This window comes from Panicum virgatum, chromosome 6K (assembly GCF_016808335.1).
Source record: "Panicum virgatum strain AP13 chromosome 6K, P.virgatum_v5, whole genome shotgun sequence".
NCBI classification, from domain to species: Eukaryota; Viridiplantae; Streptophyta; class Magnoliopsida; order Poales; family Poaceae; genus Panicum; species Panicum virgatum.
Window position 1 is genome coordinate 9,803,643 of NC_053141.1, and position 26,757 is coordinate 9,830,399.

The 26,757-nt window shown below is 48.9% G+C and overlaps 1 protein-coding gene and 1 pseudogene across 1 annotated transcript in view; one reads left to right on the forward strand and one right to left on the reverse strand.

Moving 5' to 3' along the window:
- The window catches only part of LOC120711646 (soluble starch synthase 3a, chloroplastic/amyloplastic-like), a 44,056-nt gene extending 28,886 nt beyond the window's left edge, over nucleotides 1–15,170 (forward strand). The window contains exons 8-16 of the mRNA XM_039997248.1: nucleotides 11,625–11,734; nucleotides 12,553–12,655; nucleotides 12,928–13,098; nucleotides 13,271–13,399; nucleotides 13,727–13,909; nucleotides 14,020–14,151; nucleotides 14,232–14,343; nucleotides 14,449–14,572; nucleotides 14,655–15,170. Of these exons, the coding sequence (XP_039853182.1) occupies nucleotides 11,625–11,734; nucleotides 12,553–12,655; nucleotides 12,928–13,098; nucleotides 13,271–13,399; nucleotides 13,727–13,909; nucleotides 14,020–14,151; nucleotides 14,232–14,343; nucleotides 14,449–14,572; nucleotides 14,655–14,787 (1,197 nt within the window). The 3' untranslated portion in view covers nucleotides 14,788–15,170. The remainder of the gene's footprint in view (nucleotides 1–11,624; nucleotides 11,735–12,552; nucleotides 12,656–12,927; nucleotides 13,099–13,270; nucleotides 13,400–13,726; nucleotides 13,910–14,019; nucleotides 14,152–14,231; nucleotides 14,344–14,448; nucleotides 14,573–14,654) is intronic.
- Nucleotides 15,171–18,978: 3,808 nt separating this feature from the next.
- Nucleotides 18,979–21,275, reverse strand: LOC120711647 (annotated as a pseudogene).
- Between the last annotated feature and the right edge of the window lie 5,482 nt (nucleotides 21,276–26,757).

Genomic DNA, 26,757 nt, shown 5'->3' on the forward strand with positions numbered 1-26,757 from the left:
CACCAGACGATACCTCGGTGGCTGGGCACTCGAGGGTCCTGTGGGTGCCTTCCGCTTCTTCTCAGCACGATGGGCAGTGATGCAGTCCTCTTGAGTAATTGCTAGGTTGACCAGCTCATTATAGGTGTTGGGCTGAACAAGGTTCAGGCGTTCCTTGAGCTTGGTAGTGAGGCCACGACTAAAACGATCACATTTCTTGGCATCCGTATCAGCATGATGGCCCGCATATTGGCACAGATGATTGAAGGTCTGTGCATATTGTAGAACAGTGTGGGTTCCTTGATTTAGAGCCAAGAACTCATTCAGCTTTCTCTCTATCAGTCCTTCAGGAATATGATGTGATCTGAAGGCAGTTCGGAATTCCTCCCAAGAGATGACATGTTCAGCAGGCTGCATCTCACAATAATGATCCCACCATATGCGTGCAGGACCACGAAGTTGTTGGGCGGCAAAGTGGGCTTTGTTGGCATCAGCACACGGTACCGCTAATAGAGCAAACTTGGAATTGATAGTACGAAGCCAAGCATCAGCATCTAGTGGGTCATCAGCTCGGCTGAAGAGTGGAGGTTGGGTAGCAAAGAACTCCTGGTAACCCGCGGGTTGAGCATCCCGACCTCCATGATATTGGCGGGGCTGATTTTGTTGCCCTTGGAATAATTGACGAAGCAGCTCAGTCTACATGGCCATCAACTCGTGCAGATTCGACGGTGGCGGCGGTGGCTGCTGAGATCCACTGCCACTCTCACGGCCGAAGCCTTCAGGCGTTCCACGAGTTTGACCAACCATCTGTAATTATGGAAGACATCCATTAGATACATTTCTCTTGCTCCCAAAATCAATGGTAAATGCAGTGATCAAAGATTGGATATCAAAATAGAATCAGCAGAATTTATCTAAATGCGGTGTAGCATAATATGCACAACACATATTTGTACAACCCATAAAACTCAGAATTGGTCAACTGTTAGATGGCTTCATGCTCCATCGTATTGATACTCATTGCTGAGAGTAAAAGGGTAAAGAAGCTAATCCATCAATTCATTCTTCGCCGTTCTGCGCTACGCGGCTAACCAACGGAGATCATAGAAGTGATTGGACTAAACTATAGTCTCATAGATTCCTAGGCTAAAATTTGATGAGCACACATGCCACAAAATTTGCAACATCTTAGTATTCATCAAACAGCGTGGAAATGCACAAATGAAGAGATTTGGCAAGTAGGAAGATCATGATTTTCAAACTGGTAGTCGCTACTTATATTACATCCAATGTAGCCTTTCTCATACAACCTAGCATCATACATCCTTACCACATATAATACAACAAGTGGTACTCCTCCCTAGGGCTATTTTACATCATCTTCTCTATGTACAAATGCTACAATAAGAGAAAACACAACTATCTAGGACAAGTCTAAGACGCCTAGAAGTCGTCGAGGTTGCCCACAGAAGAGGCACTGCCGGAAAAAGAATCGTCCGGCTGAGGGTTAGGCTCAGCAAGTGCGTGCTCCGAATCCAAGTCAGAAACTCCCTCAATCTCCTCTGGGTCCTCTTCTGCTGCTGCAGGCGCGGCTGGAACATCTAGTTGCTCCTGGAGCGCACCAATATGGGCTAAAGCATCAGCCCAATCTGCTTGAAGCTCATTCACCTGCCCCTGAAGAAAACCAATAACCGTGTTGCGCTGCTCTATCTCAGCACCATGCTCTAAAGCCTGATGCTCAAACTGTGCAATGGCCTGATCCCTACCAGCAACGGCATCCTGAAGTCCCTGGATCTGAGTATCCCTCAAACGAAGACCTCGCTGGAAGGACTGGGCTAAGTCTAGCACCTGCTCCATATGTCGCTGCTGAAGTATCTGGTAGTGATTCTGCGCATTCATATATCTGACTACTGCCTGAATAGTCTCCACAGCTACATCTCCAATTAAGTGCCCAAAGTGTGTGGCCCTGAAGAGCCACTCTGCATTACCAGCACTGACCGCTGGAAACAAACCAATCGGATACGCAGCTACCTCCTCAGGATGGTGCTCACAAAAAGTAGTAATAGCTCTGAGGGCTGCCGTCTCAAAAGCATCAACCAAACGATATCCCACCACCTCAATATCAATAGGTGGCCAATCCAAGATGGGGTGCTGAGGAATGGTCATGGTAACTCTGTTCTTCTGAATCCCATCCTCAGAAAACTGGCGTCCCGTGTACTGGGGTGGATCTGGTTAGTGAAAGATACGAAGTGAATCCCAAAGAATCCTCGGAAAACCCTCCCAGTACAGACAGTCGGTATGAGCATTTCCCTCCTCATCCCAATACATCTGAGGACAAGCCGCCATCTGAATCAAAAAGGATTCAAATGTGAGTAATGTGATTATCTCAAGACTTCTCAAATAAAGCTTTAAGAAGACTGCGGTAAAGCAAATGTGATCCTAATTCAAAAGATGACATGGTTCCAAACTCAGAAAATAACAAACCACAATCGGTACTGGTTCATCATTTGAGATTCTAAGGAATGAAGAGATCCTTTTAACAACATGGGGCTTAGGATGAAGGCATGACTCAAAACCCTATTTTTCATCCAAGGAAACCTAAGCATTTAACAAGCATGCTACTAAAATCAAAATTCAACTCACTCATGGTTTAAGCACACTAACACTTATCTATGAGAATTCATACTAGAAATTCCTTACAAAGCTTAGGTAACAACTTCAAACACTAAGAACCAATTCAAACATCAACTAGATATGCATGCACGTCCTGACCGTCCTCACAAGATAAACAATTGCCAACTATCATTGGGCTTACGTGGTTAGCACGGTGGCATACATAAATATGGCTCTCCCTATATAGCTAGTCGATACATTCTAACCGTTCTTAACTTATCGAATCGCGGTTAGTGTACCTGCAGAAGATTGACAGAACAAATATATATATATATCCAATGAACCTTTCATGCCAAAACTCATGAAAGCGTCCCCAAACATTACCGCTCACTATAGAAGCGGTAGCCATACAATTTCCGCCATATGGCCAACATTAACATACGCTACTCAGAAGCGTATTCACAAGTTCCTTTACTCCCAATATAGTCGGCCAAGATCGATATATTGGCAGCAGCTCAAGTAGGCCACTGCTTGAGCACAGCGTTCGGTTCGCATCGCCGACGGGAAGGTCAGACTCCCTCAGCTGACCGAGCACATTTTACTTCCAATATAGTCAACTATTAGTCGGTATATTGGAAGCACCTCAAGTAAGCCACTGCTTGAGGGCAGCGTTCGGCTCGCATCACCGATGGGAAGGTCAGACTACCTCAGCTGACTAAGGATCCTTACCTTCTTACCTCAACATAGGTGCGTCGTTACAAGAATTAAGAGTTGCTTGTGAGTATGGTTTGACAAAATGTAAAGCGCTGGAAGTCAGAGACATAAACCATACATAAATAACCACCTAGTAATTCCCGTAAATTCCCTAGGACTTTACGTTCTATGCACAACCCTTAACGAATCCAACGTAGCTTTCCGAAATTCTTTGTTGTTCCAATTTTATACGGAAAATGATTTTTAAGGTTCCAACACCTCTGGTGTACACTTGTAGCTCGGATACCAGCTGTGGCAGAACCACCTGAATTATCCCTGCTCAAGTGCGCAGGCCATCACCATAAAGGCAACACCGGCTCAAACGCACTTCAAACGGAACAATCCTTGGTCTGTCGGGTAACGTCCCGATACAACCACCGGTTCTCGGATCGAACAAGCATACCCCGCACGAAGGCGAGTGCAGAGATATTACAACCACAAGTTTTACATCACAGGCATAAAAGTTATTACAAACCAGTTCTAAAGTATTATTACAAGACCAACCTTAGTAAACAGTTATACAAGCCATAACTTAAATTCAGAGTTTAGACAGCGGAAGATAAAACACGACGGCTACAACACGTCGCAAAAGGATACCAGGCTAGCCCAAGCATGGTATCACTCGCCATAGTCATTGCCGGTCGAAGACGTGTCCCACTCTACGGACCAGCCAGGAGGCAACGAGCAAGGGTAGGTCAAGCTAGCGATTTGCTCCTCAAAACTCATACCTGAAAAGGTTTTCAACAGCAAGACTGAGTATTCTAATACTCAGCAAGACTTAACCGTCAACGGGTCTAAGTAGCCCACTATAGCTAGACTATGTAGGGTTTGTGAGGCTCTGGTTTTCCTTTTTTGCTGAAAAGCAATAAAGAGTAGATCCTTACTTTCAAGTTTTAACTTTCAAGATTCTAGTTGATTTAACCATTCTATGTAAGCAACTACTATCCAAACATGGTAGAAAACTAAGCAAACAACAAGATTGATAAATAATATTGTTGCTCTTATTACTCTGTGTGGCAAAGGGATCAAGCAGTCTCATATCATCGTGAGAGGCGGACGATTCTGAATCGAAATTCAACCTTGCAAGGATAAACCTAGCACACACGTCTGGAACACCGTCGGGTCGTTCCCAAACAACCGTTGACCTTTCTTTCCGGCTTGTGGATAGTGTCACTCTCCCCGACTACAGGGCTCCAAGGTCCACCCGTGTCCGGTCCACCCTTGTCCCTAGAAGTCGTAGTGTTGCGCAACATAAAAATAAACCTATCCTTAAGAGAGAGTGGGAGGTATATCCACTCCCCGGTCCAATCGGCTACTAGGCTTGCCGCGTACCATATTTACGGCATGTGGCTAGTACTTTCAAAAACTTAACCACCGCTACCACACACCGCGACCTTAGCAAGTTCATCAACACAGACGGGGTCTCACATAAGGTCATGATATCGAACACAACCCCGTCCGTCGTCCTTATATTGATAACAGAAAGTAAACAAGCAGTTCCTATAAAGCTCGCGAGTGACAGGCAATCACTCGACTTTTACCGGTCCTATAAGCTTAGCAAGTAGTCGAACTCAAGTCTAGTTTTCAGTACATAGGTTCCTAGGATCATGCATCTAGGGTTTCAATTCAAATCCTAAGAACTGTAAATGCACAAGTAAATAATACAGTAAATGATATTAATTTGAAGTATAGGTTATGTCCGGGGCTTGCCTTCTCGGTAGTCGCTAGCTAACACAGCCTGGGGTTCTTCCGAACTTTGGTTCGGGGCTTCAGTTAGTTCAGCTGCGTTCACCTGGACTTCTGGATCACCTCCGTCAGACTCCGGGATCAACTCGTACGTCCCGTCCGTCATCGTAGTCGTATCTATATGAAATGCAAAAGGTGACATAATTAAGAACATACCCCTGTCATGGTAAAGTTGTAGGCTAACAACTGGCAAACAAGCATAACACATGGGCAATCGTTTATAGAGTAGTTAACTAACAAACCTAACTACTCAAGGCATCATGATCAACAGCACAAATGATGTTGACTACTCCATAAACAAGTGGGGGTGGTTTTCTATAACAAACAAAACATGGTTTGCTAATAAACTAAACACTCAGAGCATAACCAGTAATAAATTCTGCCAAAATTTCACTAAACAGAACATGAACAAAGTAATCTACCCTGTAAAAATCATGCCATAACATCTAACCATTTAATCAGAACAAATCAATCATTCAGACAGCACATTGAACAAATTTGAATTATACAGGTCAAACTAGAACAAAGAAGAAGCTCAAAATTTAACAGGAGATCTAAACAGAAATGAACTAACTACTGTGAATTTTTCATGATTTTATCTACACAGATATAATTATGAGAAAATAAACAAAACAGAACAACAGATTAGCAAGATTCATTTTTTGATCCTGTTCTAGTCATGAACTGAGGCTCAAACTTCCTGGACAAGCTAAGATACTCCAGATGAACACTCAGGAATATTTTCAGGATTTAACAAGAATAGAAACTATTTATCATAAATAAAGTCTATTAAACAAGGATTAAAACAAATAAAAACCTACACATAAGAACTGAGCTCGAAATTTTTATAGAAACACTATATACATAAGAGTAAATCACCATAAAAATTTCATTGCAAGATCAGGCTTCAAACAGTAGATAAGAAAAAGATAAAAACAACTAATATATATGCACTAGTAACACAAATCAAATTTTTCAGCAAAAACTTGCAACTAAAGCCTAACATATTATGGTTCTACTGCATAGAGCTCTTCAAGAGGATTCTAAAACATCTAGATTTTCTATTTTACGAATTTTCCAGGAATTGATATTGAATTTCAAAGATCACTGAAAATCATCACAAAGAAGTCCCTAAGGCACTATTCATCTGTGTCTTGAGCTATTCAAATAACCCCCTGGCCTTTCTCGAATTTAAACCCCAGGGTCCTTGGCTGAGTCAGAGAGGGGAGGCGACGGTTGACCGGCCAAATCCCAGCGAGGGGCTCACCGGCGGCGAGGGGTAGGTTGTGGAAAACGGAGAGGAAGTCGAGGCGATTCTCTGGATGCCCTTGGGTCGCGAAATGAGGGTGGGAGGAGGTCGGTCCACGGCGAGCGGCGGCCGGTGGAGCTCGGAGCACGGCGGCGGGGTGGCTCCGGTGGGGTTCGGGCGAGGGGAAGTGGCCTGGGAGTTGCGCGAGGGCGAGGCGGTGCTTGCTAGGGGGTCAGAGCGGGCGGAGGAGTGGCGGTGAGGCGGCTCCGCGGCGAGGGTGAGCTCGCCGGCGTTCAAGCGGGGCGGCGGCGGCGTTCTGCGGTGTGAGAGCGAGGGGAGAGCAAAAGGAGGAGAGGAATAGGTCGCTGGGGTCTTTGAGGTGCTCGGGCGCGCGCTAGAAGGGGTCCTGGAGCTCTGCAGGGGGCGCTCCACGGCGGCATCGCGGTGGCGGCCATGCGGCAGCACTGGGCGGCGTGGCACTGCAGGGGAGGCTCCAGCGCGCAGCCAAGGGCGGTGGAGAAGCTCTGAGGCGACGCGTGGGTGCCAGCGCAGAGCGAAGGGCGGCCGGGCGGGCTCTCCACGGCGCCGGCGACAAGCTCTGCGGCGGCGGCAGAGAAAAAAAACAGAGGAGAGGGCTGGAGGAAGAAGAAAAAGGGATGGTTTGCAATTTTTGAAAATTTCAGGGACCAAAATGTAAACAAGCAATAACTTTTAAACTAAAGCTCAAATGAAAAAGTGCTCAACATGAAAGTTGTTCAACTTTTCAAGATCTACAACTTTGATGTTGTGCAAAAATTTATTTGACCAAAGGATAGAGAGCTAATTTTGAAAACAAAGAAAGGAATTTGAATTTAAAGGAACTTGACTTTTTCAATGAAATTTCATTTCAATCTTGGGCTGGTTTGAAAAGTTCCCTGCCATGTAATGATTACACCACATTTTGCAAAAACACCCTCCACAAGAGTTATAATTGCACACCCAATTCAAATATAACTGCAGAAAGTACCTTGCATAAAATCATAATTACACATATACCCTTTTATAATTACAAAAAAATCCCTTTTCAAGTAAACTAAGCACAAGTTGCATACAATGAGTGCAATTTAATTGTGCAAACACCTAGGGTGTTACAGAGAGGACATGTGCACTGTAGTAGGCTTCACCACTAGACTGAAGGTCTCATCATAGTCCACACCAGGACGCTGGGTGAAACCCCGGAGAACCCATCGAGCCTTGTAGCGATCCAGTGTACCATCAGTCCGACACTTATGCGTCCAGATCCACTTGCCAGTGACCACATTGCAACCAGACGGACGTGGCACGAGGTCCCATGTCTGGTTGGCAAGAAGAGCCTTGTACTCATCTTCCATCGCGCGACGCCAGTGAGGATCCGCCAGTGCGTTGTGGACAGAGGAGGGTACCGGAGAGATCCGCGGCTCTCCCTCGGTGGCAGAGAGAGTCGCGGGCCGAAGAACCCCAGCCGCCCGCCGAGTCACTATGGGATGAATATGACTAGGGTCCCAATGGATGGTGGGCGGGTGGTACACTGCTGGCTCGACACGAGAGCGAGTCGGTGGAGGCGGCGGTGGTGACGGCTCCGACGTAGGTTGCGGTGGAGGCGGAGCCGTCGAGCGGCGCTCGAAGACGCGCATAGGGTGCGCATAGCGCGCTGGAGCCTCCGGGGGCGGAGTCGGAGGCCGTGGGTCCGGTGCCGGTGCCGTCACCGAACGACGCCGGTACACCTGCACCGGCTGAGCGTAGCGCGCAGGTGCAGTAGGTGGCACCGGGGCCGCGCGTGGCACGACAGGAGACGCCGGGGCTGCGCGTGGCACGACAAAGATCACCGGAAGCGGTGTCGGTGTACCAGGAAAACCTGCTAGAAAAAGACAGACAGACAAAGGTGGCTGAACCACCGGGTCAGGAGAAAACATGGACTCCAACTCGGTGTCAGGGGAATGTGTAGAAGAGGTGGAGTAGGAGAAATCCGACTCGTCAAACACAACGTGTTGGGAGATGACTCGGCGAGAGGTGAGGTCGAAGCAACGGTACCCCTTGTGGTCAGGGGAGTAACCAAGAAACACACAACGAGTCGAGCGGGGCGCCAGCTTGTGAGGAGCAGTGGCGGAGATGTTAGGGTAACATGCACACCCGAAGACACGAAGGTGATCGTAGCTAGGAGGGGTACCGAAAAGAGCGTGGTGTGGAGTGGGAGCAGGGGAAGCTGTGGACGGAAGGCGGTTGAGCAAGTAGGTGGCGGTGTGGAGACTCTCAGCCCAGAAGCGGGGAGGCAGAGAGGCCTGGATCAGAATGGTGCGCATGATGTCATTCGTCGTGCGAATCATCCGCTCAGCCTTGCCATTCTGGGGAGAGGTATACGGACAAGACATACGCAGCTGAACACCCCGAGAGAGGAAGAAAGAACGGGAGGTGTTGTTATCGAACTCACGCCCATTGTCACACTGGACGGCCTTAATGGTGAGGCCGAACTGAGTAGACACCCAGGCAAAGAAGTGGAGGAGGGTGGGAAAAGTCTCAGACTTGGTGCGCAAAGGAAAAGTCCAAGAGTAATAAGAGAAATTATCAACCACCACCAGATAATATTTATAACCCGAAATGCTGGGTACAGGGGATGTCCATAGGTCACAGTGAACAAGATCAAAGGCATGCGTTGCATGCGAAGAAGAAGAAGAAAAAGAAAGTCTAACATGACGACCTAGCTGGCACGCATGACAGAGATGCTCAGCAGGAGCCCTAGTACAAGGAACATCGGTACTACGACTGAGCTGAGCCAAAACGTCGCGGCCAGGGTGACCAAGTCGGCGGTGCCAGGTGGTAGAAGACGACGTCGCGGCAAAGGCAGCAGACGAAGAAGAAGTCGAATGTGGAGCAGTGGAAGCAGGAAGAAGAAGGGTGTAAAGGGGCCCGGAGATGTCACATCGGAGGAGCAGACGCCGGGAAGCCGAATCCTTCACAGTAAGACCAGAGGAGTCAAATTCGACGAAACAAGAATTGTCAGCTGTAAACTGGCGAATGAAAACATGGTTATGAACCATCTGAGGAGCAACAAGAACATTGGAAAGACGAAAAGAACCAGGAGCAGAACCCACGAAGGTGACAGGAAGACAAGACCCATCACCAACCATGATAGAAGGACAAGAAGGATGTGGGGGTCGGACAGAAGAAAAGATACCAGCATCTGGGGTGGTATGGAAGGAGGCACCCGAGTCAGCGATCCACTCGGTGCTGACCGGCGGTGTCAGCCCCATGGTGCTGAAGGACTGTGCCAGCGCGGCCTGGTCCCACCCCCCAGGCTAGGTCGGGGCTGGCTAGGCTGAGCGAGTGGAGTCCAGGACGGCGCGAACAGGGGAGCAGCACTGGTGAACATGGCCGCCGGCTGGAGCTGAGGACGAGGCCCTCCTGACCCTGAAATGACCACATCGAGATGAGCCCTGACCATGGGTTACTGAAGGATGACCAGGGTGTACCTCCAGGGGCAGGGGCAGAAGCAGGAGCCAGAGCCGGAGTTGGCGTGCCTTGACGACCCCCACCAGCACCACCAGTAGCAGTGCCACCAGTACCACCACCACCACGTCCCCTCCGCCGACGACGCCCACCGCGCCCCCCACCCCCGCTCTGCCCGGTGGGAGGAGCACCAAGGAGAGAGGTGGCAGGCGAGGCGGAAGGAGCCGGTGGAGCAACCATGAGCGCGGTGGAGGAGGACGAGGACGAGGACGATCCGGTCGCGGGACCCCTGGTGATCTTCTCTAGGACGAGGTCGTCCCGGACCTGCAGGAAGGAGGGAAGGGCCTCTAGCGGGTGATCCATGTCCGCAGGTGGTCATAGGTACTATTGAGACCCCGCAGGACATTGAGCACCAGGACCCGGTCGGGCACCCGAGGTTGTCAAGAGCATCAGCCATGCCCTTCATCCTCCTGCAGAACTCACCAACAGAGAAATCGCCCTGCTCGAAGGTGCGGAAGGAGGCATCGAGCTGGAGAGCGCGGGCCTCGGCATTGTCGAGGAACTGCCCCTTGAGCGCCAGCCAGGCCTATTGCGCGGTGCCGCCGTGAGTCCTGATGATGTCCTGCAGATCTAGGGAGATGGTCCCAAAGATCCAGGACATGGCGACACTGTCGAGGCGCAGCCACACCATGTCCTGCGCCTCGACTGGCGTGTCGAGGAGGACGTGGTCGTCGAGGGCGTAGCGGCGGAGGGCGAGGAGGACCTGGTCCCGCCAGCGCCAGTAGGAGGAGGACGTAGGGTTGAGGAGGACGGAGACCAAGGCCTTGATGTTCTGGACACCGGCGGCCTGGAGGTGAAGTTGGGTGACCATGCGATCGGTCGGGTCGAGTCGGGGTCCAGAACTAGAGGGCGGAGCCTGGTGGGAAGAAGAGGCGGCGTGCTCGGTGAAGGGGACGACGGGCTGCTGGCCGGAGGAGACAAGGACGTAGTGCTCCGCCTCGGTGACACGGCGAGTGAGAGCATCGGCCGCGGAGCGCTCGCGCTCCCAAGCGAGGGCAGCCGCGCGGACCCGCTCCTGAGCCGTCGTAGCCTCGGACTTGGCGGCGAGGAGGGCCGCGGCGAGAGCAGCATCGGCCGTAGCAGCTCCGGCGACGAGGGTCTGCTGCCCGCGGAAGGCAGTGGTGGCGAACGGCGCGTCCATCGGGGGCATACCCAGCCCGCGCCAGGGAGGAGGAGCCGCGCTCGGGCCCATGGCGGCTGCGGCGGCGGCTGCGGCGCCTGCGCCCCCCGCGCCCGCGCCCAGGGCGGCGGCGGCGGCCGGAGGAGGAGGAGGAGGAGCGCTGGGGGGAGCCGCGCCGGGGGGAGCCCCGACAGCGGCAAGTGCGGCGGCGGCGGAGGCGGGCGGCCGGCCCTGGGGCCACGCGCGCGGCGCGCCAGGAGCAGAGGAGAGGGCCGCACCGGCAACAGAGGCTAGGCTGATACCATGTTAGGGAATATGCTCATTGTATTCCTCCAAAGCCTAGAAGGGTGGGTAATATAGTAGTTGTACATGGGCCTCTAGATGGGCCTAATACATGGGCCGTATGGGCCACTCATATATACACCAACACTTAACATATCAATGTAGAATTCCTTGTTTTATCTGTATTGGTTTGCAAACATATTTTGATTCCTTTGTGGAGTATTGAATATTATGCAAAAATGATGGAGGCAAACAGCAATCACAACTTACCAAGTGATAAGAAGAACATATGAAGACAAAAATAAGGTATATGATAAGTTAATATCTCTTATCAATTAATATGCATCTATTTCAATGCAGGTGAAGAATTTACACGTGCATCAAAGTTTTTCTTTTGGCGGTTCTGAAATAAAAGTATGGCGTGGACTAGTCGAAGACCTCTGTGTTTACTTCTTGGAACCTAAAAATGGGTATGTCGTAGCTACTGAAATAAACGCCTTAGTGACAATCTTTCACAAAGCACAAAGTGCTGGAGCCTGATACTGGTTTGTAAGCAGCAATGTAGACTGGTGGCTCTATAATCTCTTTTGGAGTAGAAAAGTTTGTTAGATTGACAAAACATGTTTTTGTAAATTTACGTGACTTTTACTATTAAAAACAGTAGATATGCTACGTAGTTGGAATCATTGGACATCACAGAGAAATTATGGTTGGGAAGTAGTTGCATTGATGATTATGTGAGATTGGCAGTTCCATGGTCTCTTTTGGGGTAGCCAAATTATTTTGGCAAAACTAGGAAAAGATAACAAAAAACAATGACTTATTCATTTTGTATGCTAAATTGTAACGATTTCAGAAAAATTAAGGCGACGACTTATGTTATCCAAAACATGTATAGGTTAGAGGCATTGAGATCTCTGGGAAGATTCTTCACTTGTCTGACTATTAGAGTTTCAGAAGTCAGTACCACTCCATTTTCTGTTGTTTCTTTGGTGCTATTCAGTGTTCGATTTGGGTTGATCAATCGCCGAGATAGCAGTTCTGTTTAATTTGAGTTTCATTTCTAATGTTTGGAAGCAAAACTCAGTAATCCTCGGGTCCACCTTTTCTGAGACGTTTGACTTTATATTCCAGGCCTCATTTTGGTATTTCTCTTTAATCTAAATACTGTGGTTTCATTCTTAGTAGTATATCAGTTTAATGATCTATTTGTCTAATTTGGCTCACTGTCTGGTGACACTATCTTGCAAGAGGTTTCAAAAGATAATAATTTGGCTTTACTTTTCAGGATATTTGGAGTCGGGTGTGTATATGGAAGGAATGATGACCGTCGATTTGGCTTCTTCTGTCATTCTGCTCTAGAGTTTCTCCTCCAGAGTGAATCTTCTCCAGTACGTGTTATTTCCAAATTACAACAGCGGGGCCATATTGTTTCTTCATGGGTTACCTTCTTTACTATTTGGCACACCTGCAGTTCATTACAATAAAAAACTTGTATCTACTATATATTAGACCATTCCTGGCTGACAGGAATTTCCTATTCCTTCAGTAGCTTAGTTTGCTTTTTCATTATTTTTTCATTTAAAATATTAACTTTTGTGCATCCCGAGTTCCTGACTTTTGGAATCTTCTCATTAAAGCCACTGAAATTTCCTCCTTGCAGCATATACTACATTGCCATGATTGGTCAAGTGCTCCTGTTGCATGGCTATACAAGGAAAACTATGCACAATCCAGTTTGGCAAATGCACGAGTTGTATTTACCATCCATAATCTTGAATTTGGAGCACATTATATCGGGAAAGCAATGAGATATTGTGATAAGGCCACAACTGTGAGTGATACGTTTTTTTGAAATGTATTTTTTTAAAAAAAGTGCGAGTGATACACTCTTACAGGTTTTAATATTGTACATAAATGTGTCGGAGAAGTGAATTATCTTGTGGTGTGGTAAATTATGTTCTGTTTATTTTGTTTATCTATTCGCATGTTTCCATTCTCTGCAGGTTTCTAATTCGTACTCAAGGGAAGTGTCAGGTCATGGTGCCATTGCTCCTCATCTGGGAAAATTATATGGTATTCTCAACGGGATTGATCCAGATATTTGGGATCCGTACAGAGACAAATTTATCCCGGTAAACTTTGTGCATACAAATATTGCTTTTATTATAATCTATTTATTACATCTCTAGTTCTCTACTGCTTCAACTTAGTAAACTGAAAAGAAAGAGCACTATTAATAGCACATTTATTTATTTCACAAGTGACCTAGTTTTGCTTAGATGGCCACTTATGTACACTCTCAAGTTGAAAAATCATTTAAAGTAATATTCATGTGATGCTTTTCTTATTAATCTGCATCACTTTCCATTCTTTGGCTGTTACTGATTGTTCATAAATGCTAATGCATACCAGTGTGGCAGATAGTTTCCTGTTCAAATGTTTATTTCAAACAATTTCAGGTCCATTACACTTCTGAGAATGTTGTTGAAGGCAAGAGCGCTGCAAAGAAGGCTTTGCAACAGAAGCTCGGCTTACAGGAAAACGATGTGCCCATCGTTGGAATAGTCACTCGCTTGACAGCCCAGAAGGGAATACACCTCATCAAGCATGCGGTTCATCGAACACTTGAATGGAACGGACAGGTCCCTCCCTTGCAGCACAGCTAAACCTTTGAATATTTCCTGTAGCACAATTTTTTAAAATTGTTTCTGTCTGCAATCTTAAAACTGAAAATGGTATGTTTGCTTGATAGGTGGTTTTGCTCGGTTCAGCCCCAGACCCTCGAATCCAAGGTGATTTTGTTAACTTTGCAAATGCTCTCCATGGTGTAAACAATGGCCGAGTGAGACTCTGTTTAACCTACGACGAACCTCTTTCACATCTGGTGAGCTGACAACCCACATGAAAACCCTTGTTAGAGCACCTTAAAAATTCCATCTAATATAAGTCCATGTCCGTCTACAGATATACGCCGGCTCTGATTTCATTCTGGTTCCATCTATGTTTGAGCCTTGTGGGTTAACTCAGCTGGTTGCTATGCGTTATGGAGCCATCCCTATTGTCCGGAAAACTGGTGGTATGTGCCGCAACTCTTGACCATTATTCTCCATTGCCATCAAACTGCACTGCACTCTGCACCGTATTAAAGTGAGCACAAGACCTGATCTCTCGTGTTTGTCAGGTCTCTACGACACTGTCTTTGACGTGGACACTGACAAGGAAAGGGCCCAGGCACGAGGCCTTGAGCCCAATGGGTTCAGCTTCGACGGAGCTGACAGCCGTGGTGTTGACTACGCCCTTAACAGGCAAGCACAATCTCGCAGAGCCTGGTTTTCTGAACTCCGGCAATTGTTTACTCATCGTTCCTGCCTGATGTTACATCTTCAGGGCGGTCTCTGCTTGGTTTGACGCCCGGAGCTGGTTCCACTCTCTCTGCAAGAGGGTCATGGAGCAAGACTGGTCGTGGAACCGGCCTGCCCTGGACTACATCGAGCTCTACCATTCGGCGTCCAAATTTTGAGAAACTAACCAATGATGGCTGTTGTCAGATGCAACCGTCCAGGTTTTGCAGGCTCCTGGGCTGGGCATAGCTGTACAGAAACATCGCCCACCCATGAGAGGCAGACATTGTTTGTTTCAGAATAATGGTCCTTCGAGCATGTATGTATGTTTGTTTCCTCCACTTCAACCTTCTACTCTTTCCTAGTACCTATACTTATAGCCCTTTGAGAAGTCTTCCAGGGCTGCCCATGTGGCAGCCCTTCAGAAGCATGATTTGTGACAACTTATAGGAAATGGAAGGTGTAATTCCTTGCATGAGTTCTACACAATTGCTATGCAAATGAATCCTTTGATGTACATATTATTATGTAATGTAGTAAACCGAAGTGTTTTATGTTGCAAGTGGTTTATGAAGAAACAGATGCCGTTTCTTGTTATGGTTGGTTACATAGGTTAGCCAAGTGGTTAGTCTGAACCCACATAATCCCACTTGCATCCCTATGTTAATAAAAAAAAGATCACACAAAAAGGTAGCTGGCTCGCTCCTTGCAGAGATATTTTCCTCTCCCCATAAAAAGAGAATGAACTTGATCGATCGAGAGGGATACAATCCCGTGCTACAACGCATGCACGCGTAGTCCATTCGTCGTCTTGTCGTCTGTCTGATAGTATCATTCTTTTCTGTACCACTAAAAGGTCGATCACGACCTGCGGTAGAGAGAGGTACACGATACATGTGTATCACGGCCACATTCCAGAGTAGATTATATACACCGTTGTCTGTTGACTGAGTCTTTTTTTTTAAAAAAAATATGGTACATGCGCAGAAGCTCACATACACGCATTATGAATATAGGTACACAAATTTTATCTCTATGAGCACTTATGATACACTCAGACGATAGATCTTCGAGAATGATGAAGTCACCACAGATACATCGCTGTCAATGGTCAGGGCTCCTAGCATTTGAAAAAATAGCACTGGTTATATTCGAATTTTTTTTGAATAAGATGAGTAGTTAAATTTGAGGTCAAAAAAGTAAATGAATTATAATTTGAAACGGGAGGAGTATGTACTATATTCACATATTGATCATTGAATTTTGAGTATTTGTATATGGACCTATGGTACAAATATCGAATATATATCAGATTCAGATACAAATTTTTTTTAGAGATTTGCTCCGGTGGTCCCTTCCATGAAGTTTGCTAACATGGATCGGGCATGAACTGGGCTTGTTTAGGGTATGGGTAGGGCTGGGTCCAAACAATATCTACTCGAAAAAAAAACAAAATCAAATGTCAGGTGCTTTAAGATGCGTTCAAACTTCATGAAAGGGACCACCGGAGCAAAATTCATTTTTTTTCATTTAGTTTTCCCTTTTTTGTTCCGATGAACAATTGGATATATCTCTATCTCTACTATTTCTGAAGTAAACAATGATTTTATGGTATGTCAATCCAAATCCTAATCAGATCAATACAAATCACAATAAAAAATTGGACAATTAATACCATCATGGGTTGTATCTGTATGTACATGGAGTTTCCATCAAAAAATTTATGATCTCATATATAGATATGGGTAAAATTTATATTATCCGTAGCAACGCACGAGCACTATACTAATAGAAAAATCTATATCTATATCTATACCTATTACTAAAGCGAGTAAGGTTTCCACCCAAATTTTTTGTTTGGTACGTTGGTTTAGTCCGACTGTGTTATCGACAGGCGGGCCTTAGTCCATCCCGTACGCAAGTCGGACCAACCTCCACCGTTCACGACTCAATCACGTAGATCCCTACAAACTAACACACGAGCATCAATACGTATCCGATATTGATACCAACTTTGTCCGTAGCAACGCACGGGCATAATTGCCTATATTACTAAAGCGAGTAAGGTTTCCACCCAATTTTTTAGTTTGGTACGTTAGTTTGTGTTAGAAGTAACTTGACATGGCTGTGTGTGCGTTGTGTGCGTCGTGTATGTGTGTGTGTCAAACGTGTGTCGCCGAGTCAGCCGTGAGCTGCAGAGGAGCTGCAGCCATGGTGGAGTCCGACCGCGGCGTGGCGCATTCCAGGTTGTAGGGCGTCGAGCTCGTGAGCAGGTGTACTGCGGTGGGCTCGGCCGGTGTCAGTGAGGGGGCGGTGTGTGTGGCGCCGACTTGCATGGAGGTAGCCGCGTCGTCCGGGCGAGCGAGTGGCTCACGACGACGTGAGCGGGTCCTGCGGGTCATGGCGTGAATGGCGGGCGTGGAGGTTAGCTCCGTGGCGACTCAGCCTATTAGTAGCCCGTTCTCCTCCGTGACTTGCTGCCGGAGTCATTTTCAGTTTCAATCAAAGGCCAGCCAACATACAGGCGAGTTGTCGCCGGGGCGTTCGTCGCCAGTTTTTTTTTCTGGTGTCTACTGTTCATCTTCTTCCTTGGTCTGCTAGCGTGTGTGAGAGCTTGAACGAGCAAGGGATAGTGCGAGAGCATGGAACGCGTGTTCCAGGGCAGCGCCAACAAGTGGCATCAGAGCCGGTGAAGCCCGGAGGAAGTCATGGCCGGTGATAGCAGTCCCCCGCGTCCTTCTTCGCCCAAGAGGCCGAAGTTCGACGGCAGTAGCGGCAGCTGCGCACGCGAGGTCATCGTGGAGCGCATTGTCTCCAACTCCGGCGTTGTCGAGGTGCCACAGCTGACGAGGACCAACTACCACGAGTGGTCTTTGGTCACGCAGGTGAACCTCGAGGCGTTGGAACTCTGGGATGCCGTGGAGGTAGAGTGCAAGGACCGTGCCAAGGATCGGCGGGCGTTGGCCGCCATCCTGCGTGGGGTGCCGCCGGACATGAAGTCTCGCCTCGCCAAGAAAAAAGTCCGCGAAGGAAGCGTGGGCGGCCTTGAAGGAGATGAGGGTCGGCGACAATCGCGTGAAGTCTTCGTTCGTGCAGCGGCTCGTGATGGAGTTCGAGAACATCACGCTCCGTGACAGGGAGTCCATCGACGACTTCGCGATGCGCGTCATCGGGCTCGTCGAAAAGCTAGGCGAGCTTGGCGAGGAGATGGAGGACAGCCGCGTGGTGAAGAAGATGCTGCGCGTGGTCCGGAAGAGGTACAAGCAGGTAGCGGTGTCGATCGAGATGCACTCCGACCTCAACAAGATGTCAGTGGAGGAGCTTATCGGCCGGTTGTGCGTGGCAGAGGACGCCGACGCTGAGGAAGCCGCGGACGGCACCGAGAAGGGCGTCCAGCAGCTGCTCCTCACCGAGGAGCAGTGGGAGGCGCGGCGGCGCCAGCGCGTCGGCAAGGAGCGGGCGCGCGGCGGCGGCAGCGGCCATGGAGGCGATCATGACGAGGACGACCGCAACAGCACGTGCTCGGGGGCAAGCGGGCGTTCGGGGCGCCGCAACCGAGGGAGGTGCTTCAACTGCGGCGAGCGCGGCCACGTTGCCAAGTATTGCCCCAAGGTGCACGACGGCAAGACGCTGATGGCGGAGGCCGATGAGGAGCCGATATTGCTGTGAGCAGAAGGACTTGCCATGTCAAGCTTAGAGGGGTGATTGTTAGAACTAACTTGACATGACTGTGTGTGCGTTGTGTGCGTCGTGTATGTGTGTGTCAAACGTGTGTCGCCGAGTCAGCCGTGAGCTGCAGAGGAGCTGCAGCCATGGTGGAGTCCGACCGCGGCGTGGCGCGTTCCAGGTTGTAGGGCGTCGAGCTCGTGAGCAGGTGTACTGCGGTGGGCTCGGCCGGTGTCAGTGAGGGGGCGGTGTGTGTGGCGCCGACTTGCATGGAGGTAGCCGCGTCGTCCGGGCGAGCGAGTGGCTCACGACGACGTGAGCGGGTCCTGCGGGTCATGGCGTGAATGGCGGGCGTGGAGGTTAGCTCCGTGGCGACTCAGCCTATTAGTAGCCCGTTCTCCTCCGTAATTTGCTGCCGGAGTCATTTTCAGTTTCAATCAAAGGCCAGCCAACATACAGGCGAGTTGTCGCCGGGGCGTTCGTCGCCAGTTTTTTTCTAGTGTCTACTGTTCATCTTCTTCCTTGGTCTGCTAGCGTGTGTGAGAGCTTGAACGAGCAAGGGAGAGTGCGAGAGCGTGGAACGCGTGTTCCAGGGCAGCGCCAACAGTTTGGTTCGCTTGTGTTATTGACATGTGAGATTTAATCCATCCCGTATGCGAGTCGGACCAACCCCCTCTGTCCACGACTCGATCACGTAGATCCACGCACCAATATGTATCCAATACTTATACCAATTTTGTTTGTAGCAATGCACGGACATAATTGCCTAGTATATAATACAAATGTCACGAGCAAACTACTACAAGGCGATTTATTTTTGCGGACACCGGTGACGACATGTCACGCATTCTGGATCGTCGGCGGAAGGAAGACCTTCACCTCCCCCGCCGTGCGCGGCACGAGCACGACGTCGACGGTGGCGTTGCCGCCCGCTCCGAGTCCGAGGTCGGCCAGCACGCCGTCGACGAAGAGGCTGACCTTCCCGAGCAGCGTCCCGCCGTCCGCCTTGGAGCTCGGCACGGCGGAGAAGCTGCCCGCGTACTCGCTGCACTGCGGGCCCACCTTGAGGGCGTCCTCCCCGGCCACGTTGATGGCCACGTCGAACTTGTTGCTCGTCCGGGGGTCGTACTCGATGCCCTCCACCACCAGCACCAGCTCCTTCCCCGCCTCCCTCGCCGGCACGGCCACGCCCGGCACCGCCACGGCCTGGTCGCCGCCGCGCAGGGTCACCGGGAACTCCGGCGGCGCCGCCGCCGCCCTGCTCGACGACGACCCACCCTTCTTGCTGCCGCCGGGGGAGAGCCGGGTCGGCCTGCTGTCGAGCCACGGGAGCGCCGCTTTCTCCGACTCCTCGTCGTCGTAGGTGTACCCGAGGTTGCGCGTGTCGAGCACGTCGCGGAACCTGATGCGCACCGGCCGCGGCCTCTCGACGCCGTCGTAGAAGACGAAGCTGGCGTCGAGCCACTCCGGGTCGTCGAAGCCGGCGGCGGCGCCGCCGAGCTTGGTGGACCAGAGGTGCCACATGCGGTCGACGTTGGAGTGGTGGGAGTAGAAGAGCGGGTCCCGCGCCGCCGTGCCGAGGAAGCCCATGTCGTTGCCGCAGTGCGGCTTGCCGTCGTGCCCCAGCACGGCGCCGCCGGCGAGGGTCGCGCAGCCGCCCTTGGGGTCCGGCCGCCCCACCCAGACGTGCACGGCGGTGTGCGCCATCCGCTCCAGCGTGCCCTGGCTCGCCGTCGGGTTCGGCTTGATCTGCTGCCCGTCCTCCTGCCTCCTCCTCGACCGCTCGTTCATCTCCTTCACCCGGACGCTCGCCTCGCTGCACAGCTTCTCCCCGAGGTACGCCCGCGCGCCCTTGCCTCCCCGGATTTGCTGCAACATGTGATGCGATGTGAGTTTACATATATACAAATATGATACATATATAAACATATATACATATATATGCATATGTATATATATAATTATATATATATATATATATATATACACACACACACACACACAACCTGCTGGTATATGGTGCAGAGGTTCTTCTGCACGGCCTCATCGTAGGCTGCGGCGGTCGCCGGCGTGCGCACGAAGGGGATGGGGGGCACGTCTTTGGGGGAGTGGATGTAGTCGAGGTCGATGAGGGCGTCGCGGTGGGTCTGGTCGCGGTAGGGGTCGTAGAGCGGGTTGGCGAAGGAGTCGTCGTCCTTGAAGATGGCCGGGATCCCCATGCCCGCCGGCGCGTCCCAGTTCCAGAAGGGCAGCGCGAAGGTGTCGTCGCCGATGAGCTGCCCGAGGGCCTTCTCGTAGAAGTAGATGTACATGCGGTGCCACGGCGCGAAGATCCAGGAGAAGTGCACGTCGAAGGGCCGGTTCTTCTCCGCCGGGTCGTACCGGTAGTGCCCGTCGCAGTAGGCCTCGTGGACGGCCGCCTGCGCCGCGAAGCTCAGCGGGTGGGTCGCCGGCAGCGCCCGCATCTTGCCGACGGCCTCCCGGTACTTCTCCTTGTGCTCCCGGTCGAGGAGGTGCGCCGGGCGGCGGACGCGCTTCACGGTGGCTTCCGGCTGGAAGTCGACGACGATGGGGGTGGGCGTCGGCGGCGGGCACGGGGGGCCGCGGGTCGGGTCCGAGCACTCCACCAGCTTGTCCGTGACCTTGTCGCCCCGGCGGCAGGTGTCGACGGGGCTCGCCTCCAGGGCGATGGACGCGAGGTCCGGGTACGCGGCGACACCACCCAGGCCGGCGAGCACGTGCCGCCGGGGCAGCCAGAGGAGGCCGCCGGCGCTGGCCCGGCACGACACGGTGCGGCGCCGGCGCTGGCGCCGGCGGTCTTCTTGGATGGGCATGCAGGGGGCGTTGAGGCGGCAGGGGTCGCCGGGACGAGGAGGCTGGAGGTGGCGCTGGCGCTCGCCATGGCGCGCCCTGCGCTGCGCACTAGTGGATCTCGGTCAGTATTGCTGGCTGGGTGTGTACATGTTGGCAAAGCTATGGGTGCACTAGTGGATCGATGGAACGACGAGCCATTGGGATCGTTTTCAAGCTGGCAAAACTTATCCATCCGTGCACCCGGCCACGTGCTAGAAAATGGGTGGTGCTAATTTTCAGGCCAAATTTCCTCAAATTACCATCCATTATTGGGTCCACATGGTAGAAGCAGGACCAGTTTTTTTTTTTTGGTGCCATTCGGAAGATTATTTGATGACTGTCGAGCTAGGATACCCAAATCGAATCGAAGTATGGAAAAAGTCGAGTGATCTACAGGACCCACTTTGGATCTCGCGGACGTCAACACCAACGATACATCCACACCAATACCTACACCGACACCGACGACATTACTACCGCTGGGTCCTATCACTCGCGCGATTTCCCCCTCGCGTGATCATCATCATGCAAGCAAAATTGACACAAACTGGGTTGGGAGTTCTCATGCTAGCAAATTCTAATTCCAAATTAATTAAGCTCTACGTCATATCAAGATGAAAAATTTGCAAAAGAAGATGGGAATGTCAAAACTTATATTAGAGAGTCACCTACTCCATGAAATTCAAGATGGAAACCCTCCTTTTTATTTGGTGTATTTTTGAAGCTCGCCAGGAGCTCATCCCGGGCAAAGTCCGATCGGAAATACCGGAGGAAAGAAGAAGAGAGCTCGGTTCTATATTATAGACATTTCGCAGTTTTGGTCGAACCCAGGACCTTAGGTGCTACCGAGCCTCTTGTAACCACTAGGCTACATGACCTTTTGCAGTTAATTTTTACCTTAACTTGCGAAATATCTTTTTCTAGGTAACTTGCAAAATAGCTTTATGTACTATATCTCCATTTGCACAATATAGTTGAAACCCAAGCCTATTTTTTTAGATAAAGGGATGTTCCGGACTTGAATGGAAACCGAAGCCCATAAAAATGCTCTAGAACGTTTGCAACGGAACCGGTTCCTTTGCAGTACTACAAAGGGACTCGGTGCCACTGACCTATGGACCCCATGGTTCAGGGGACCACATGTCAGTGGGAGAGTCACTGCAATACTGCAGAGGAGACTCATCCGTTTGCAACATGTCCTGCTCGGCCTGGCCCGTGATGGACCCTGATGTGACACGTGCCCGTCCCGTGGACTCCTCGTGTTCGGTCGACCACCGAGGAGGCACCTGGTGGAGTTTTTGTGCTGAACTGAAAACAAGTTGTTTCTCATTTTCGTTTTTTTTCCAGATGCTGGACCAGTATTTCTAGATGAACAAAACTTTGTAATTTCGTTGCCTTGGTAATGAAATTCGGGCCTTTGCCCAGGTTGGAAAAAAAAAACCGAGGAGGCACCCGGCCCCGCCGGCCGGACGGCGACGGGCGCCGCGGGGGCCGGGCCGGGGGCGACGCAAACGCGTTGCACGAGGGCTAACGGACGGACGCTCGCGGCCCCGCGGGTGGTAACCGGCCGGCGTGCCAGGCGGGGGTGTCGTCTTCCTCGTTTGGCCCTGCGCGTCCACACGCCCGTTTTCCGTTTTGGCCCCTGCAATGGAAGGGAAATAACAGCGCGGCCAGCAGCCAAGAAAAAATATGCAAATGAGACAAGGGTCTTTTTATTAAAAAATATGATATCTGCGTATGAATGTATGTCTTGTTTCTTGCCCGGCGCCAAGTACTATCTGTGTGTGGTCGTACGCACGTATTGCAGCTCGTATCCTTTTTGCACCCACGTGTCATCTAACTTGTTGGATCTTGACTATCGGTTTCGGAAATGACAGACTACTAATCTACTCAGATTGCGTGTTATTATGTGTCTGATCGGATATGATCAGCACACAATGACTCGGGATTTATACTGATTTGGGCTTAAAATGCCCTAGTCCACTTGCAGATTGCGTCCGGGTGCTCAAAGGATTGGAGAGTTACAAGCTTTCGACCGGGAGCAAACATGCGTGTGTTCTTTCTCATACAAGCTTTCGACCGGGAGCAAACATGCGTGTGTTCTTTCTCCGTACGTCTCTATGTGTCCTATATGGAGAAATCCTCCCATATAGTTAAAGGTGGGTCTCTTATAAAATGGCTATCGTGTTGCTAAAGAAAGAGAGATCGGCTGGCTCCGTCGGGGCTTCCTACACTTCCAGTCGGGGTTCCCCTACCATGCAGCTCAATAGGCCCACGTAGGCCACCACCTCTTTTTTTAGTTCCATACGTTTATTCACGTAAAACCAACATTTGCATATAGCAATCAATTATAGCTCTATTTCATATGGTTTTTTATGTATAAAAGATTTACCAATTTTTTCATCACAGATATTTTTTATATTTCAACATTATTATTTGAACTACATGAGTGGTAAATAAGTGCTTTAACTTTTAAAAAACATATATCAGCACATTATATATTCTATGATCATATGAAATTCTATATATACTTTTGATCTATTATTAATTTTTAACTTTGCTATTTTAGTAATACCTAATTTTCAAAAAAGATCTTGAATTTGGCATAGGACCAACATTCAAGGGTAAATTCACCAAACAAAAGTTCTGATCCAAAATAAACATCGTTCTAAGCAACAAGAAATTTATTCTAAACAATATAATTATTCTAAGAAAAAAATGTTTGATGAGCCCAGAAGGAAAAAGGTAATGTAAAGAAAAAACAAGTATGAAATTAATAACTGAATAATGAAACAAAAACAAGAAAAACGTAAGGAATAGAAAAAGAAGCAATGAAAGTTGCATGTGATATGGCCCGCGATCTCAGCAACAAATGGGCCGCGCCATGCGTCTCTCAGCATTCACTTACCCCCTTTTGCTGATGCATTTGGACGGGGAAATCCTATATATATGGCTTTGGGTAGTTTTTCCGAACCAAACTTTCAATATTTTAAGATTCGTACTACGCTACAGCAGAACCGGCTAATAGTCTCTGTTCCCACACCTGAACCCGGATGTTTAGTCCCGATTTCTACACCCGGATCATCATTAATCCTGATTCCACACCCGGGACTAAATGGTATGTGCAAAATTACTCAACACCTAAGGCTCGAACCTGAGGCCTTTTATCTTGTGCACAGCTTCCTTATCACTCCATCTACATAGCACATATGAATCTAGTTGGGATGTCTTCCTTTTAAACTAACTCGTGGAGTACCGTTTAGTCTTGGTTGATAGCACCAACCGGCAGCCGAGACTAAATGGATACAAGGTTTTTTCCCCAATGCCACGAGGCACCTTTGCAACACCACTAATTCGGGTGCAATAGGTAGGTCGGATTGCAACCTCTCTATGAAATGGTGCCAATATGTGACTATATTACTACTAATAAATTGCGTTGCAATATTTGTGGGCAATAGGAAGATGCTACCACAGCTATTTTTAGGATTATGTTTTTTACTGGTTGGGAGTAATGCCACAACACTTTAGAGTTGCATTAGTATTGATTTTCTATTTGGTGCTATACTGCAACCATATTGGATTTGGTTGCTTTTGCGTGGAACCATTATTGCCACGGTTGTTTTTGGTTGCAATAATATTCAGTGATGTTGCAATAGGTACATGGTTATTGCAACAAATATTATCAATAGATGCAATAATATATTTATATTTCCACAATTTTTTTAGTTGTAATAATGTTCAATGGCATTGCAATTGCTAGACGCTTATTGCAAGGAAAATTTTAAACCGTTGCCATAACATGTTGCTATGTCGTAACTATTTATTTGTGTTGCTATAAGCACTTATATATCTGATGGGCCTTTTTGGTAGGGGGGGCCCATGGGCATGTGGCCCGTGCGGAACAGGCCCCCATTTTCTATCTTGCTAATTTACAACTTAGTAGTATATTAATTATTTAGCAATACCAATTTTATTTTAATTACATTGTGTATACTATATTTTTTAATTTTGTGGTGTAGACTAAATTGTGGGTCAAAAGTTCTATTATTAGGATATAGTGTGGTCTAGAAAGAAAAAGTATACGCATTACATTCGTATCCATTGATTTTTCACGTTTCTTCCTAAGCAACAAATACATGAGCAAGGAGGCTGATTGGCCGATTCTAGCTCAACAATTGATTGTAATTGGTCGGGAACGCAGAGGGAGCGGCTTGTTTGCGCTGCCCGTTTTGGCCGTCTGCCTTTTCTTGTTTATTAGGGAGGAAATTTCATATTTGACAATACTAAAGTTAAGTTAGTAATTACTTCCATAGCCTTCCAAAGTAAAAAAATGCCCTATTTAACAGTATTTCTTAATTTTATTCCTGAATGATACTACCATCCATTTGAAGCGGAAACGGTGTTTTCAAATATATTCTATTTCTGTTTTTTCACTATATATAATTGGACATTGACAGCGATTGGACACATTGGGTCACATCTATGGAATCTAGAAATTTGAAAATTTTGGGCTCATAAATATTATTAGTCTAATTAATTTTGTTATCACACAATCAACAAAATCACAAACTATGATTTAATAGGACCCTGTTCCTTATTACAATGCGTGGCCCGTTGGGGAGTGCATAGATACCTGACCCCGCCCCAAGCCAACTATACATACATATCTGATCCTCGTAAAATGTTAGAAAATGTTGAAACATGCATCCGACGGGGTGTGGGTAAACTTGGGTGGGTGTAGGTGAAGCGCCCCGACCCCAAAGATCGAGGCTAAACCATGTATTAATTACCGAATAGGGTCTCCGGCATACATGTTACATCAAGTGGAGTCCAGAGTCATACAGAGCTTATTCAACATGTACACGAGGGATAAAGCGACAACACAGAGCTACACAAAACAACCATAGGATAACGACTAGCATGACGGCATGGAGGACTAGCTCTTCATCCATCACGGCTCCACTCAATCAGCTTGGGTGCGGACACGATCTACTCGTAATCTTCAGGCACAATGACAGGATCCTCTAAAAAAAATTAATCAACAAGGGTAGAGTAAGAAAGTACTCGGCAAGTCCCACCTCACCCTTACGGGGAGGGAGTAACAGATTAATATGCAAAGGTCCATTAATCAACTAGAATAAATAACAAATGTAGTATTAAAGGTAATCCAACTAATCATCCATCTCAGGGGCTAGGTGGCTCAGCTAGTTGAGATGTCCACACCGTAACCTGTCCAAACCGAGGACACGCACCATTCGAATGGATTGTACACTCTGCAGAGGTTGTACGCTTTACCCACACGCACTTCACCGTCCGGAGACGGCTCCGTCATAGCCGACACCTAGCCGTGGCTCAACCCCGACTAGTCACCCACAAACCCCCGGGGTCTTGACCAATCCAGGTATCACCCCAAAATATATCCACCCCGGACGACTACCAGGTTAGCCAGTGGGATTAGACTAAGGTTTGCCCATACAAACTCATGTGGTCGTACTGAAAGTAGGTTAGGTGAGATGGCACCACAACACACGGTCCTTAAGGTTCATCAGGGCAGCCAACAACCATGACCGACCAAACCCGAGATGTCACCACGACAGAGCTCGGTCGCAAGTCTACCACCACGATAGCGC